General features: G+C 37.7%; 1 protein-coding gene across 1 annotated transcript; it reads left to right on the top strand.

The window, feature by feature from the left end:
* The first annotated feature begins 392 nt into the window (after positions 1-392).
* On the top strand, positions 393-7,581 carry trappc3 (trafficking protein particle complex subunit 3). Its single transcript, XM_051873476.1, has 5 exons — positions 393-589; positions 2,266-2,363; positions 4,519-4,618; positions 6,845-7,027; positions 7,114-7,581. The coding sequence occupies exons 1-5, from the start codon at positions 548-550 to the stop codon at positions 7,231-7,233; spliced, it is 543 nt and encodes a 180-aa protein (XP_051729436.1). The 5' UTR covers positions 393-547; the 3' UTR covers positions 7,234-7,581.
* Positions 7,582-16,811: the final 9,230 nt, after the last annotated feature.

Here is a 16,811-nt window from a genome sequence, read left to right as displayed (position 1 = left end):
ACACATCTTCAGTGATGTGTAGGTTGTCCTGCAAAGTGATGTCAAGTCAAGTAGCAGGGTAAGAAACCAAACACAGTGTCTCTTGAGCTACTTGTGCAAAACATTTACCATATAAAATATATTTACAACATCAACAATTAACACACAAGGTTAGTAGAGAGATACTGTAGTGCAGGTGCAGACAAAGAGTAGGCTATTGAATATCTGCAAGTATTGCAGTGAGGTGTACTTACAATGAAGCAGCAACTTATGCTCTTGTCATGACTCCAACTCTGTCCATACTGCTATAATGTTGTGGAGTGTTGATTAATTGTGAAGAATATAACATAACACACATTCAACAAACACATTAAGTGGTCAGAACTACAGTTTGACTACAATACCCACAGTCCAAAGCGAAGCAACATTTCCGGCGAGTCAGCGGCGATTCAGGAAGTAAATCCATCGCAGTGACAGGAACAACATCACGGGACTGTCTTTGCACTGAGCAGATTAATAAAATATTACCTGTAAGCGATCTGTGTACACACCTGTAATATTAGACAACATGTCTAGGCAGTCGAACAGAGCCACGGACAGCAAGAAAATGGTGAGTGTGTGTTGTGTTTCCGCAGATCTCAGTCAAACGCAGGGCAGCCAGCTAACATGCTATTATAATCATCGACGGATAAATAACATTTTTATTGGAGCAGTGTTTGTTTATTTGTATAAAAAATAAATATACTGCAGTGTACTTGTTGCTTAGACGTACGTTAGTTTATTCCTGTAGGTAATTGAGATGAGAGATGAGTTTAGTCTTTCCATTAGTCATGGATGGCTTTTGAATTAAAAAATCTTGTGAAATGCAAATAATTTTTCAAGTATCGTTTGGGGAATTTTTTAATGATAGATTCGTTATGCTTTCATTGCATTATGTGTCATTCATTTTGTTTTAGCACAAATGTTATTGCACAAGGGAGTTGGCATTGCTGTACTCTTAGTACAGACTAAACAATACAGTAGTGAAAGCAGAGAAACGCACATAGATTTATCCAGCTGTGTAATGCATGCGTTTTTCGATTTGTTATTTTGTTTGGGTTACATTTTGATATATGCATGTGTCTTTAACAACTCCATGTTGTACCGTGAGAGGGCGCTCAAGACCACTGTGTGCTCTCATTCATTCAGACCTGAAGATTACCCATGGTGATGATGATGATGATGATGATAATGACACAGGACTGAGTTATTTGTTATACAACCTATATAGCGGAGTTTCCTAAATCTAAAACCATATTGAACGACTGAAATTGTTATGCTCACAATAGAATTTGTAATAAAAAAGAAGTTGTAATAATTAAAAAAAAAAAAAAAAAAATGCAAAATAGACACATTTGTCTAATGATCTCAGACTTCTGATCCTCTCTAAAAGATGCTGGTTCCCTGTTTTATGAAATTCCCATGTTCTTATCTACGGAAATGGGAATTTTAAAATAACATTGGAGTCATATACCAAAGTCTATGGATATGATTTTATTTATTTATTTTTATTTAAATAATTTTATGCTAATGTAAATATATAAACCAGGTGCAAATATAACACTCACCAAATGTCAAGTAAATAAAAATGGGTCACAGGCTGGTTGGAAATGCACGTTCTTTGCATGGTAAATACAAATTAATGCATGGTTCAACGCATGAACTGTTTTTATTTCCCTAGAATAAATTGAACATTACAGTTAAAGGTGCAATGTGTAAATTTTAGAAGATCTATTGACAGAAATGCAATATAATATACATAACTATGTTTTCAGTGGTGTATAAAGACCGCACGTAATGAACCGTTATGTTTTTACTACCTTAGAATGAGCTATTTCTATCTACATACACCGCGGGTCCCCTTACAAGTTAAGTCGCCGTTTTGCGCTGGCATGTTTCTACAGTAGCCCTAAATGGACAAACAGCTCTACAGAGCACGTTTGCTTGACTGGCTACTCTCTGCTGTGTCAGATGATGACATGTTTGTCCTGTGTTGGCCACCGTAGCTTCTTTATATTCCAATTCGCAACCTCACCGCTAGATGCCACTAACATTTACACACTAAAACACCTTTAAACGTTGCTGTTAGCAAAAAATAGCTCCATGATAATCTAATGAAAAGCTGTGTTTTAACATTTATCATTATTTTGCATTAGTGTTCAGTGTCAATTTTTTTTCTCAGGTAAACACTAAATTCTGAGTGAATATGGTGGTGGGTAATTTTGTGTTGGTCTTTCTCTTGAACAGAATTCAGAATTATTCACTCTCACTTATGGAGCCCTGGTCACTCAGCTGTGTAAAGACTATGAAAATGATGAGGAGGTCAACAAACAACTGGATAAAATGTGAGTCTGCCGTTTCCCTTCCATGACTTTCAATCTGCTCACATTGTATTCACCGTTTACAAATGACATGAATATTTTGTATTTTCTTTTAAACAACAAGATTTTAGTTTAAAGGAATATGGTCAGATTTTCAGATGTTGTAACTGGTCTTCATATCTTTTACATTTGTTCAGTCAGTTTTCCATTATTTAACATGTACGAGTGGAGCAGAGTTCCGATGGGCTTAGTGTGGATGCTGTATTGTCAATGTTTGTGCTGGGTGTAGGCTGTTAGTGTATTAGGTGTGGTGTTTGCCCCGTCCCACCATGCCATCCAGTCTGCTGAAGTTGGGTTGGGTGGTATTGAGAGTATAAAATGTGCCACTCCAGGTTTTTTGAGAGCGGTCTCTCTCCCCACCCTGCTAAATGAATCGTGCAGCTGTAGGTTACACCCCTGGTTTTTCAAATGCATGATTCTGCTCCTCTCAAATTTTATTCCACCATTAGAGTGGATCCAGATGAAAGACTGGATGAGAGTCTTGATGTTTTTGTGTGTGTGTCTGTGTGTTTTGTTTGTGTGTGTGTATTAGCACGTTTACATCTCATTGTAGTGCAGTGGTTCTCTCAACTGGTGGGTTGTGCAGCAGAGAAAATCGATAGACATAATAAAAAGCATGTACACTACTGTTCAAAAGTTTGAGGTCGGTAAGATTTTCCAATGTTTTTGGAAAAAATCTCTTATGCTTAGGCTGCATTTATTTGATCAAAAGTACAAAAAAATCAGTAATATTCTGAATTTTTAAAGTTTAAAATAACAAGTAATAAGTAAGATAAAATAAAACATTATTTATTACTGTGATGGCAAAGCTGTATTTTCAGCATCATTACTTCAGTCTTTAGTGTCACATGATCCTTCAGAAATCATTCTAATATGCTGATTTGCTGCTTAAAGGGATACAAAATTTTGTCATCATTTGCTTACTCTCATGTCATTCCAAACCCGCAAGACTTTCGTTCATCTTCGTAACAAAAATGAAGGTATTTTTGATGAAATCTGAGAGCTTTCTGTTCATAAAGAGATCGTAAAACTAATCCATATGAATTGAGTGCTTTAGTCCAAATTTTCTGAAGAGACTTGATCGATTTATATGAACAGATTTGAATTTAGGCTTTTATTCACATATAAACATTGATCAGCAAACAGAAGCTTAACCGTACTTGCTTGACGCGTGAGAACAAATCTCTTCCGGAGGCTGAAATGAGCTGCGTAACACACGAGAATTTATGTTCAAGTACATTTGGTCCCACTTTATATTAGGTGGCCTTAACTACTATGTACTTAAATCAAAAAATAAGTACAATGTGCTTATTGTGTTCAAATTGTATTGAAAAACACTTTTGCCGCTATTAAGGTGGGATACGGGTAAGGTTAGGGACAGGTTTAGTGGTATGGGTAATGTTAAGTGTGGGTTAAAGTGTAAATAGATTTAATAACAGAATTAATTACAGGTGTAATTACATACAGGTATTTTTTAAAATAAAAGTACAATGTAAAGACATGTATGTACACAATAAGTGCATTGTATCAAATGATTAATTTAAATGTAAGCACATAGTAGTTAAAGCCACCTAATATAAAGTGGGAACGTACATTTTTGTTACTTTTGTTTAATGAAGAATTATTGTACTATGTTGGGTCGCTACTTGATGTCCAATGTAAAATCTGAGCCCTGAATCAAAACCAGTTGAGAACCCCTGTTTTAAAGATTGTGGGAAAAGCAATGAGGATGCGTGGAGTCCAACCGCTGTGATTTAGAGAATCAGTGGGCAGCGTGTATTCTTTGGCTGAGTGGTCTTTTCATTTAAACCGTGCCTTGAACTAATCCAGTAGTCCCACTGATATTGGGTTTGGCAACACGTCTGTAATACAATCTTTTTTCCTCCTGCTTCTTTAAAGCATCAAATATGATATAAGCAAGAGCAAGATTTGACTTTCTCTCTGGCCAAACAAGTTTGTCCAAGTCCTTGAAGCTGAAGGACTTTACTAAAACCTTCAAAGTAAAAAGAGACTACAGCTCTTAAGATTGCGTTGGTGGGTGAAATGAGGGCGAATGAAAGCAAAGTTGCTCTGACAATGACACAGTTTCACAGCTTCCCTTCTCTTCCATCCTTTCAAGGGGATACAATATCGGAGTGCGTCTGATTGAGGACTTCTTGGCTCGGTCCAGCGTGGGGAGGTGTCACGATTTCCGAGAAACGGCCGATGTCATTGCAAAGGTAACGTGAGTACTTTGAACCAATCAGATCGCATGCTGAGCCCTCCCTTAGGCCAGACGAGAGAGAAAGAGAGAGAATCAGGAAGCAAGCAAGCATGTTAATGTGCAAGCAAGTGACTGGAATTTGAACTTCAACCTGCAGTAGCCCACATACTTTCTTAGCTTTCATCACATCTTTCTACCGTTTTTAATTTTTCAGAGTCACACAGCTTGAGAAACATCCACGCTATGCTACCGCAAAGCCAACTGGCGAGCCGTTTGTGTGGCGTTAGAGTGAACCGAGACACTCATGTTCCTCTCGGCTTGTTTTCTTTGGTCTGGGAGAGCCACAGACTGTGCTTTTTTTACGAAACACTGCACCTCACCCTAAGCGTATAGGGTTCACACTGACAGGATTGACAGAGCGTTCTTCCCGCTGTCCGTCACCTGTCCATGCTTGCTTGGTCTCTGTCTGTCTGTTCTCCTTTCTTCTGTTTTCTCTGTCTTTCTCTCCTCACTTTCCTCTACGTGTGCCACGTCGTCAAATGTTAATCCAGAACGCATCGGTTTGCTGGGACCCTGATCTGAATCCTGAAACTATGGGTCTTAAAACACTTTTTAATATAACTTTAATGAGAGTTAGAATGTGAAGCGTTTAGGCTAATTGACTGGGAGCATTAATATAGAATTCAAATGGTGTGCTCTCAGAGGTGTGTGTATTTCGGTTGTTTTACAGCTTCAAATGGGGCTCTTCCAAACAGAATTTAAAATCGGAGCTATTTTATTATGTTTTGTACTTCAGTGTTGCATAATGTGAAGCTAGAGATGTAATCAAGGGATATTAAACATTTGTTCAGTGCAATAAGCTGATAATTTTCAATTTATGGCCGGTATTAAAGTTCTATCTATATAATTTTCTATTAATTCATTATAAATAAAAATTAAAAGGAATTGTTTTAAATGCTCCAAGCAGTTAATTTAGTATTAATTATGTACTATTATAGTTATTAATATTTTGCATTGGCTTTTATTTTTATATTTTCAGTTTTCATTTTAATTTTAGTTTAAGTTAAAGAAATGTAATTATGTGCATTTGTCGTTTTTTGGGTTTTAATAATATTTATATATAGCTTTAATTAATTTTTATTTTAGTTTTAGTGATTTTAGTACTACAAGTAAACTTTATTTGTTTGTTACTTGCCAAGACATCATTTCTGATTTTTTTTTTTTTTTTTTTTTTTTTTTTAATTTAATGTTTTATATTTAGTTTTGTTTCAGCTATATTTCAATTACCGAAAATGGTTTTTAATAATTCACAAAAACAGCACTGGCTCCAAGGGATTTTTGGCATCACAACATTATAATGTACAGAATGAAATGAATATTAATTTTGAGATTTGATGACAAAAGTGTAAATGTCAAAAAAACAAAAAAATAGGGGAAATGAGCTTGCATAATTAAATATCAATATTATATATATTTATATATATATATCAATATATATTTTTTGGTAACACTTTAGTATGGGGGTACACATATTCCCTGTTAACTACGACTTTTCCCTCAATAAACTCCTAATTTACGGCTTATTAATAGTTATTAAGGTAGTTAAGTTTAGGTATTGGGTAGGATTAAGAAAGTAGAATAAGGTCATGCAGAATAAATTAGGCATTAATATGTGCTTAATAGGTTCTAATAAACAGCCAATATTCTAGAAATATGCAAGCTAATAAGCAACTAGTTAAAAGACCCTAAAATAAAGTGTTACTTTTGTTTGTGTGTGTGTGTCTGTGTGTGTGTCTGTGTGTCCGTGTGTCCAGGTTCCAAGTAAAAATGGAAAATTTTGAAATCAGTAACATTCATTTTGAAGTATTGATTATCTAAAATAGACATTACAACATGTTTTATTTATGTAACATATAAACCATTTTATTGAATGTCCTGCAAAATGTCCCACATTGTGATATATACTGTTACTGTGATGTAAAATGAGCGATATTCTGGTTTGCTAATGGCCTGCCCTGACAATTTCTTCCATTTAATTACATTCAAAGGGTTAAAAACGTCTCCTTAAACCCATACTGTGCAGTCGTGCAAAAGCCTCTCAAGTCATTTCGGAGTGTGAATACAGCACCTAAAAAGAATGTGGCAGCTCTGCAAAATCACTTAAATGTGGCCTTGACATCATAGATGTAGGCAAGCGAGTTAACATGAAGACTGAAGGGCCTTTTTGTGTCCACATTAACAGGTAGCCTTCAAGATGTACTTGGGTATCACCCCCAGCGTGACCAACTGGAGTCCTGCTGGAGACGAGTTCTCTCTTATCCTCGAAAGCAACCCCCTGGTGGACTTTGTAGAGCTTCCTGACAACCACAGTAATCTGGTCTACTCCAACCTGCTCTGTGGAGTGCTGAGAGGAGCTCTTGAAATGGTGAGGAGCATGTTTGCGTGAGATGAATTGATGTATCTTCCGATAACCCTCAATTGCCATTCATGGTCATTTTCTTTCTCCTGCAGGTTCAAATGGCGGTGGATGTGCGATTCGCTCAGGACACGCTAAGAGGTGACAATGTGACAGAAATTCGGATGAAGTTCATCAAAAGGATCGAGGAGAACATGCCAGCTGGGGATGAATGAGGCTGAGAGACACTAACCTTTGACCCGTGAGACTTTTCTGTGTTGGGCTGGGAACCAAAAACTTCCATTTTGGTCAAGGGAAGACCAACCAATTCTTCTTATGATACAATAAAACATTGTAAGTATTGCAATGAGAGTTCACCGTCGAGAAGATTCTCTCGATGTGTCAACAAGGATGGCATGTTCTTTCCACCTGGTCCATGTTTTGTATTTCAGGACAATACTCTCTTTTTGTATTTGTCTTTTTTGTTTTTCTTATTGCATTTAACTCGGACATAAGGCAGAGAAGGTTTAATTTATTTAGCCGTGTATCATAATCCGATTGAATAAATCATTGACTATGAACAACCGTGGCTCAGCCCCTCATTTTTCATTCTTCTACTCAATAGGCCTTTGACATAAACTAATATTTACTCTAAGTTCTAATAAAGCGCTCATTTGTGCAAACCATATCGCAGTTCTGTTTTCATGTCTTTAACGCTTGTGTCGCAAACAACTTTAGATGGCTAATCTAAAACCAACATTTGAAGAAAGGGCCCCATGTTCGACAAGAACAGAGCCGTAGTCTTGGGAGACGCACGTTTTGTAGAAAGGGCCAATGGTGTTAAGGGGAGTCTGGTAGGGGTCTAGGTATGTAGATAATGGGACCTGTGTGTGCTGAGCCTGTGGCAGGTCCCTCCACACGTATGTAATGAAGTGTCACGGTGGCCCCCATCACCGTCCTCGACTTGTCGTGTACTGGCCCTTGCATTGTGGGACTGTTATTCCTACAGCGCAGCAGCACGATGTGGTTAGAGTTAAACAACAATAACAAGGGCCTAATTCGTCTCAGATGTTTACTCAAGCAACGTGGAAGCAATCAGGGCCTGGAGGTTCACTGGTGCGTGTGCAGGACAGGGCTGTTTTGGGAGCCAGTGCGTTTTAATGGTGCAGCCGAGGGGTTCAAGGTCGTGCGGACTGGTGGGAAGGGGAAGGTTGTCCGCTGAAAGGCATTCATTTCTCCAGCGCAGCTCAAAGTCCGTTCCTGACACCTGTTAATCACCTTACGTCATGATCCAGGCTTCTTTTTCCAGAATTCCACACCTCGTCAATCACAAATGGAAAGTTTACTACTACCTCTACTTCCCATCGGTTAGCATATGGATTCGGATTTATAAACTTTAGCCCTTTTTTAGTTTCCATGTGATTTTATTCACATTGGTGTGTCGAATAATGCGTTCATTGTGTAAGTGTATTGTTTTATTACATCAAGCCACTAGAGGTAGCTGTGAGCATTGTGGTCTGTGAACTTTTTTCTCTTTCCATTCTCATGGATTTTTCAGTGTTTCTCTTTAATTTGGTATTTGATTGCTCACGGGGTCCACCAACTGCTTGTTTTTGAATCTCTGGGGCTGGGAAATTATTTTCTGAATAAATTCTTTATCCACTCGCTCTTGATTCAGGGACATTTACAAGAAAAACAGTGGAAAACGTATGCAGAGCCCTGTCAGACTGAATCCCTCATCCCCTCTTGCTAGATTATGCATACAATGTATGTATTCTGTATAATGTGTATATTGGAAAGTGAGGGAAGAGGAAATGGTTCCGCTCAGACATTCGATTTAAATCATTTGGCAGAATTAGACCCCTGTATCATGGGGATATACAGCTGGGATTGTGTACTGCGTGAAAACTTGTATCACTCTTCCATATGCTCTCAGGAATTTCTCTAGCTCCTTCTTTCTCTCTTCTTAACAATGCAGGATGTCTCCTTGGCCAAAACAAAGTGATGTGTCAGTATTCATTAACCATCATGGTCATCTTTAACCAGTATCTGCAGACAAAGAGCTGACCTCCTCATCCTCATGTCGGCATGGCCACCATACCAGGCCGACACTGGAGAAGGCACAAAAGAATTCCAAGAAGCTCTTTTCCACCATAAGGGATTGATTTTTACAAGCTATTTTTATTTCTTCTCTTCCCCCATGTCTAAAGGCAGGTCAGTGGCAACAAACGAAAGAAAGGAAGCTTGTTCTTTCATCCATTCATATGCAGTTTGTTTAAATTCTGCATCTGGCCCACTTTATTCCTTGCCTGTATTTTTAAAGTAGCGACGAAACGGAAGCAGTGGCAGATCTTTTCTTCCATATTGTGACGTACATCCAAAAGTAACGTATTATTGAAAAAGAAAAAAATGTATAGTGGAAATTGGTTCTATACATCAGTTGTTGATGGGATTTTGAGATGTGGTTGTCGAGGCAGATGAACGTGAGCTTGCAGTTTAAGCTGACTAATGCTGGGTACACACTAAAAGATTTTTAAAATCTTATAAGATTTTCAAAATGTGAGAGACCACAAAAATGAGGACAAAAAATCCTAGATTTAACCGTTTTGCTCCTGTATGTGGTGTGACAGCACACGACACGAACAGATTTTCAACTAGAGTCCCGGCTGTGAACACGGGAAATCTTTTAAAATCTCTCGATACTTCAGAAGAAACATGGCGGACGATAGGCAGGAAGAAATTGCGATGATAGTGTTTGGAATGATTTTCACAGAAAATTCACGGGAAAAAAAGAAAAGGGTTTGGGTGAAGTCGTGGAGATGGCGGGAACGTGGTCTTTACTTTGTGCTGCGCATAACTGTGTTTGTTATGCTTCCGTCTTCTGTCAGGATTGGATACTGTTTCGTTTCACATGATAATCTCCAGAGCGTGTGCACATTTGTCCTCTGGGCTCCACCCACACATCAGGATTTCTGTTGAATATTTACGATTCGCGATCAGGGCAGCTCCGACGTTCTTCCAAGCAGATTCAGTCACTCTTAACACACCTCACACCACAAGAAAATCTGATAAGATAATCTGTAGAACCATCAAGATAATCGGGACATTACCTAGGATTGTCGGAAGGGGAGAAATCGGCCCAAAATCAGCCCGATTATCTTGTGGTGTGTACCCAGCATTAGCTGACGTTTGTCATTTTCACCAGAAGGTTCAGTTATGACATTTTGATTAAAAATTAAGAGGTCAAAACATTGTTAAGAAATTAAAGATATGCACAGATTGTTCACAATAAGATTTCTAACATGTATTTAGAAATAGAGGGGGAATTTTCATTTCATTATGACTTTAAAGTGTTAGTTCATCCAAAAATGAAAATTCTGTCATTAATTACTCACCGCCAAACCCGTAAGACTTTCGTTCATCTTCGGAACACAAATGAAGATCTTTTTGATGAAATCTGAGAGCTTTCTGTCTCTCCATATAGACAGCTACGCAACTACCATTTTGACGCTACAAAAAGTTCATAAAGAGATCATAAAACTAATCCATATGAATTGAGCGGTTTAGTCCAAATTTTCTAAAGAGACTCAATCATTTTATATGATGAACAGATTTAGTTTAGGCTTTTATTCACATATAAACATCATCATTTGTGGTAAACGGAAGCTCATGTATGTTTGTTTGATGCTTGCGAGAACCAATGAGGTTCATTCTCTTGTCTTTCTCAGTTTGAGCTTCATTTGTGTTCCAAGAAAGAACGGGTTTGGAACAACATGAAGGAGAGTAATTAATGACAGAATTTTCATTTTTGGGGTGAACTAACCCTTTAAAGCTAAAATAGTGCACTCAGAAATATCACTTTTTGTATAGTTTACTCAATTTAATGTGTTTTAAAACCTGTATGACAGAATGTTCAAGCTGCTCTTTTGCATTCAATGAAAGTGATTGGTGACGAAGGCTGACAAGATTTTCACTAAATAATGGCTTAAATTTTGTCAATACTTGCATTATTTGTATGGACTACTTTTATGATGCACTTATGTCCCTTTTGCTTGAAACTCCTTCGTCTACATGCAGTTGTGTTATATGGAATAGAGCAGAGTAAACATTCTTTAAAACATCTCTTTTTGTGTTCTACAGAAGAAAGTCATGGAGGTTTGGAACAGCATGAGTATGTATGAGTAGCAGCCCATGACAGACTTTTTTTTTTTGGGGTGAACTGTCACTTTAAGAATTTTATTAGGACAGTTCTTGCATACAAGTAGCAAAAGTTACGTATGCTGGAAACGAGACAGTACACACCAATCTCGTTTAAACCCTCTAAATGCAACCATGTGCCCTATATCAGAAACAAATGCTGAATGGCACGCTGAAACAATAAAATCCTGCGGATGGCCTGCTGCTGGCTCACCGTTATTGAATCCCCCTCATCCATTCTTCCGTCTTCTTTTCTCTTTTCACTTTCTTCCACTGTATCCCCCACTTTCAAGCCTTGCCAGGGTGAAGGGATTGGCAGCAAGATGATGAAGGTCAAAGGAGGGAAACGGAGCAGGGCAAGGCCGAGTGCTTTTCAAAAACACACCTTGTGGGAATATCAACATGCCCTGGAGCACGGAGAACCGAGCCGATGCTGGAGAGCCATCACAGCCCGTCGCATGTTGTCCAAGTCTCCCACAGCTCTTCTGGAGCACAAAGGAGATGACACACGAATGGATGATCTTCCCTGGCTCGCAGGAACAGCAGCATGCATACAGTTTCCAGTAAAGGTCACAAGACAGTAAATCAAAGGATCCGAGATGGAAATGCAACAAACCCTCTTGTCTGAGGTAATTCTCATGCAGATGTCAAGAAAAAATGTAATTAGATCCTTGAGGAACACCACATGTCAAAGACTTTTCCTGTTAGTTCTCAAACATTTTGTTTGTTTCTTATTTAATACGTAAAATCTTCTTTGCTTTCTTTACACATCACTTTTTAAGAGGATTACCTTGAATAGGTCACCATATTTATAACATGTAAAATGTGCTACTTCCACTTTCCCATGACTGCTACTATATGCTGATCTGAATCAAACACATCTGGGATAAATAAGAGAGCAGAACTCCTCAGTCTCACTCAACAACCTCGACCTGTTGCCAATGCCTTAAATGGTACTTGAAAGGTCCTCTTTTTCCATCGTATCACTAGACTAATAGATTATATCACATTGATTTTCAATTTTTGGAGAGGATTGATGGGGATTATTAAAATAATTCATTTAATTGCTTAATTTCAGAAATATGCTATTATTTACTTAGTCATATGTGATTGTGTACTTGTACAGTGGCCCAAAAAAGTATTTGGACACGTAAAAATGAATGAAAGTCATTGCATTATATTACAAAATATCAAACCAAGTAGCATTTATTTTAAAGAAATATACACTCTAAAAAATGCAGGGTTAAAAACAACCCATGTTGGCTTGAAAATGGACAAACCCAGCGATTGGGTTAAATGTTTGCCAACTCAACTATTGTTTAAAAATTACTGTATTGAATGCTTAAAATGAACCCAAAGTATGTTGGAAATTAACATTTATTAATATGTTTAATAAATTAACATTTATTAATAAGTTTAATGAATAATATTTAAACAATAAACATTTATTAAATTGCTTATTAATAAATGTTCACCTTTTGATTATTATTGTTGCCTCTAATAATTATGTGTCTGATTTTTAATTTCCAACCTAGTTTGGGTTCATTTTAAGTAAGCCAGCCATATAGTAATTTGTAAACAATAGTTGAGTTAAATAAAACTGCCCAGCACGTTGGACAAACATTTAACCCAGTCGCTGGGTTTGTCCATTTTCAACCCAACTTGGGTTGTTTTTAACCCAGCATTTTTTAGAGTGTAGCAAACATACTTTTCAAGCAAGACATTTTAAGGATTAAAATGATAAAACAAGTGTATAGTGTTCAAAATGAAGACATATTTGGAAACTTTCTAGTTGGCAAACATTAGTGAACAATGTTCATTCACTGCAAAGAAAAATTATTGTAATTCTAACTGTAAAATGCTACAGTAAAAGCCTGGTAATTGGTTAACAGTAAGTTCCCTTACTATACAGGGAAACAATGTAATAGATCTAACGGGGCATTTTATTTAATCTTACAGTAAAATACTTTTACTGAACCATTTTTAAAAGTAAAATATATATAGATATATAATATTTACCGTGAAAAATGCGAAAAACCTACGTTCCCAGAATTCCCTGTGTGACACTTAATATTTGATGGTATTTCTTGTTAGTTTTTGTTATTAGTTATATACATTAGATTTTTATGTTACAACTTATGTTGTTATATTAATGTTTATTGCATTATTTTAATGTCATATGGCTGTTGGATTTATATGTTTGCTTGTTTTTTGTTAATTACAACAGTTTTTTGTTTAAATTTTTACTGTATTTTTTTACTGTTTTTTGTTGTTGTTGTTGTTGTTGTTGTTCTTTTTGTGAAGTTAATGTGATACACCTGTGGTTACTCTTCTAAGACATCTGAGTCAAAATTTTATGTGTGACTTAAATGTCCAAAAACGTTTGAAGTAGCATATCACTGCATCATGTTCAATTTAAACTGTTTCTAGCCTATAGATGAGGAAGTAATTCCAAAGTCCCTTTAAGACAAGTCATTTCACTCGGCGGCCATCTTTGAAACATCTTCTATCTCTTTGAATGGGGAAACCTCAAATTCTCCAAAGCTGTTTGCCAAGATTTCAATTTCATATTTGAAATCACCAGTGAAATCTGACAACAACTGTCTCATAAACTTTGTTTCTAAACACTCAAATCATGACATAAAAATGTATTTTTCAGGCTAGATCAAGCTAATGTGCATGCGCAGTCCCAAGTTTGCATCTCTCCCTGCGTTCCATTAGGAAGGGCTCATCCCTTCAAAGGGGATGTTTATTTATTTTTGGTTTATCGCACCATATTGTATATTGTGTCTATGTATTTTAAAATTTTGAATGAACTGATAAATGTAGCTGTAAAGTATTTTTGCTGAAGTACAATGTCGTTTTGACCATAATAATGTACCAAATCTAACTCGTATAAATATTACAGTAGTATAGAAAAATACTATACATGCATTTATAGGTAAAATCGAACTCCAAGCCTCCTGTACCCATTCTATGACACCAAACAACTTCCCTGTGCAAAGAATCATGGGGGCCCGAAGTGTCCATCAGTTGTACCCTTCAAAATCCTTCATTCCGAAGGGCCCTTTGAACGAAGTGGCTAGTTTTGAGCACTTCGGTTTGGAACGACCCTTCAATATGGCGGCCATGATTGTGCCCTTTGGAGGGCGATATATCCCATTTGGAACGCACCGTCTATAGGGAGCTTCTAACGGCAGCTGCAGTGACGCGATGACTTTACCAATTGGCGATTGGCTCTTATTTAGAAGGCGAGACTTATTCCGCCATATTGCGCGTTGCACTTTTTCCCATCCAAAAAAATATGAGTGATGCATCTTGTGTTATTCTATAGTCTTTGGTAATTCTCCACACAACAGTGTCTTACAAATAAAAACCTTAAAAATGTCTTGAGATAAACAAAAGTACATTTGGTAACCACATTACAATGTGTGCACTTAAGTGTAGTTATGCTTATTTTTACCATTAGAGTGACAGGACGCACTTACCTCACTCAGGTCCTCACAAAGCTGCATTAATGAATGAAAATGCATGCTGTTCATTTGTATATTGACATTGCGGACTGGACAGTTCTATAAAATCAAACCAAGCATGTTCTAAACTAATTACCACTTACCGAGTTTTCCAACGAATGACATTTCGTGAATACATAATTGTCCTCCTGACATGTTTTTCTCAAAGTCTCTGTTTTAATTAACATGGCTTCTGTTGGAAAACCAAACAAAGCATGACACAGCACTCCATCACCTGAACGTAGCCCACTGGTGATGTCATAACTAGTCTGCTTGACATGAATACTCCCCCCACGTCAAAGCTAGTGGTTCCAATCGAGCAGTCAAGTATGGTTTGAGTTCTTTATTGTGTAATAAACCAGGTCCAGGACCAGACCCACCCTTTCGACCCGGTTTGAAAGCCAGTGAGGTTACATACCTCTTAACAGCCCAGTCTTTCACTGCAATAAATGTGGTGGAAGTCTGGGTGGAGGCCTAGTCATATTTCGGTGTGCTCACTTGAAGAATCACAATAAAGCTTTTTCGTTTATTTCTTTCTTTTCCAAACAGATGGAGCCATTTCTGCATTTTACACATTTTTATACATGTAGAAAACAATTACAAACCACCCGACAGAGTCAAATTGCCCAAATCTCGAAATTGCAGGAAGTGCCATTTAGCTGCCTGTTTTCCCTCTCTTGCTCAACTCTAATTTGCTTGTGATTTCGTGTGTCCCGAGTCGATCTGAAAGAGAGAATGTTCTGGAACAGAGGATGGGCTGTGGAGACCAGAGTGGTTTCTGTCATGAGGAGATGGAATGCTCAAGCAGACCCACATGAATGAGTCACTATGGAAACAGTCGAAAGGTTCCAGAGTAACTTGTGTACACATTGCGCCATGTGTGCCCAGCGAACTGAGCAGAGAAGTACAATTCTTACGAGAGGCCGTGTTTTACATGGGCATGCTCTTTACACAAATATAGGCACCCTTTGAATGTTTTCCTTGGAAGGGAAAGATCTGGTGTGTATAGAAATTTTGCCATATAATGAGATGTTTGGATTCATGGTGGTTTGATCTTTGTTTCTTTCTTTTTGTGCTAAAAAACACAGCCTATAGATGTGTTTATTGAAATAAATGTTTTGCTCCATTAAGTTTAATGGTTCGTAACACGAGCGGATGAACCCTTTGTGTAAGCGTCGCTAATTCTTTTGGCATGTACGCGATAAACTACCCCTCGCATAAGGATGTCATGCATAGTCTGAAAGATCTTTTTCATTCTTTGGGCCATACGGAAAGCCCTCCAGGAGTGAATGCTTGGGCCACCAAGAAACATTGATTAGCGTCTGATTATATAAACCAGCCACGAACAAAGCGATTCCTCAGCTGTGCTTAAAAGCAAGAAGAGTTCAGATCCGTCGAGTATTACTGTTGTTTAATAGAACCATATGAGTGTGCTATTGCTGCATAATTGCAAGGAGACGTATTTGTGTGGGCGATGACAGCGCGAAGAACAGACGCTCTGACCTTTGGTACAGAGTGCCGGCGATGGTCCAAGAATACGACAATAGGCGGTCGTCAATGGCACAGAATCTCTCTGAGGTAAATCTGAAAGCCGGGTGTTATGTCTGGGGCAGATTTTAATCTCATGACTCTTGGGCCAATCTTATTTCTAATTGAAAAAAGGTACCTGTGCTATGAAGTAGCACAGGGTTCCTTTCACCACCTTGCTGAGATGTAACACTCGCTCATGAGTGCACATACTCGCGCAGACATCAATACAACCACATGATTGGCTAAGAAATGGTGCTTTCTGCATGTCTCTGAAGAACCAAGCCATTAAGTTCTTATTCAACTACATTGCTCATATTGTGAGCAGAAACAAAAATGTGGAGATGGCAACCCACAACCACAACCCTAAAGGGATAGTTCACCCCAAAATTAAAATTCTGTCATCATTTACTCACCCTCATGTCGTTCCAAACCCGTAAGGCTTTCATTCATCTTTGGAACACAAATGAAGATCTTTTTGATGAAATCTGAGAGCTTTCTGTCCCTCCATAGACAGCTATACAACTACCACTTTGATGCTTCAAAAAGTTCATAAAAAGATCGTAAAACTAATACAT

Source organism: Ctenopharyngodon idella, chromosome 19 (assembly GCF_019924925.1).
Source record: "Ctenopharyngodon idella isolate HZGC_01 chromosome 19, HZGC01, whole genome shotgun sequence".
Classification (NCBI taxonomy): Eukaryota; Metazoa; Chordata; class Actinopteri; order Cypriniformes; family Xenocyprididae; genus Ctenopharyngodon; species Ctenopharyngodon idella.
Note: the sequence above shows the minus strand (reverse complement) of the source record. Positions and strands in the feature narration are given on the sequence as shown.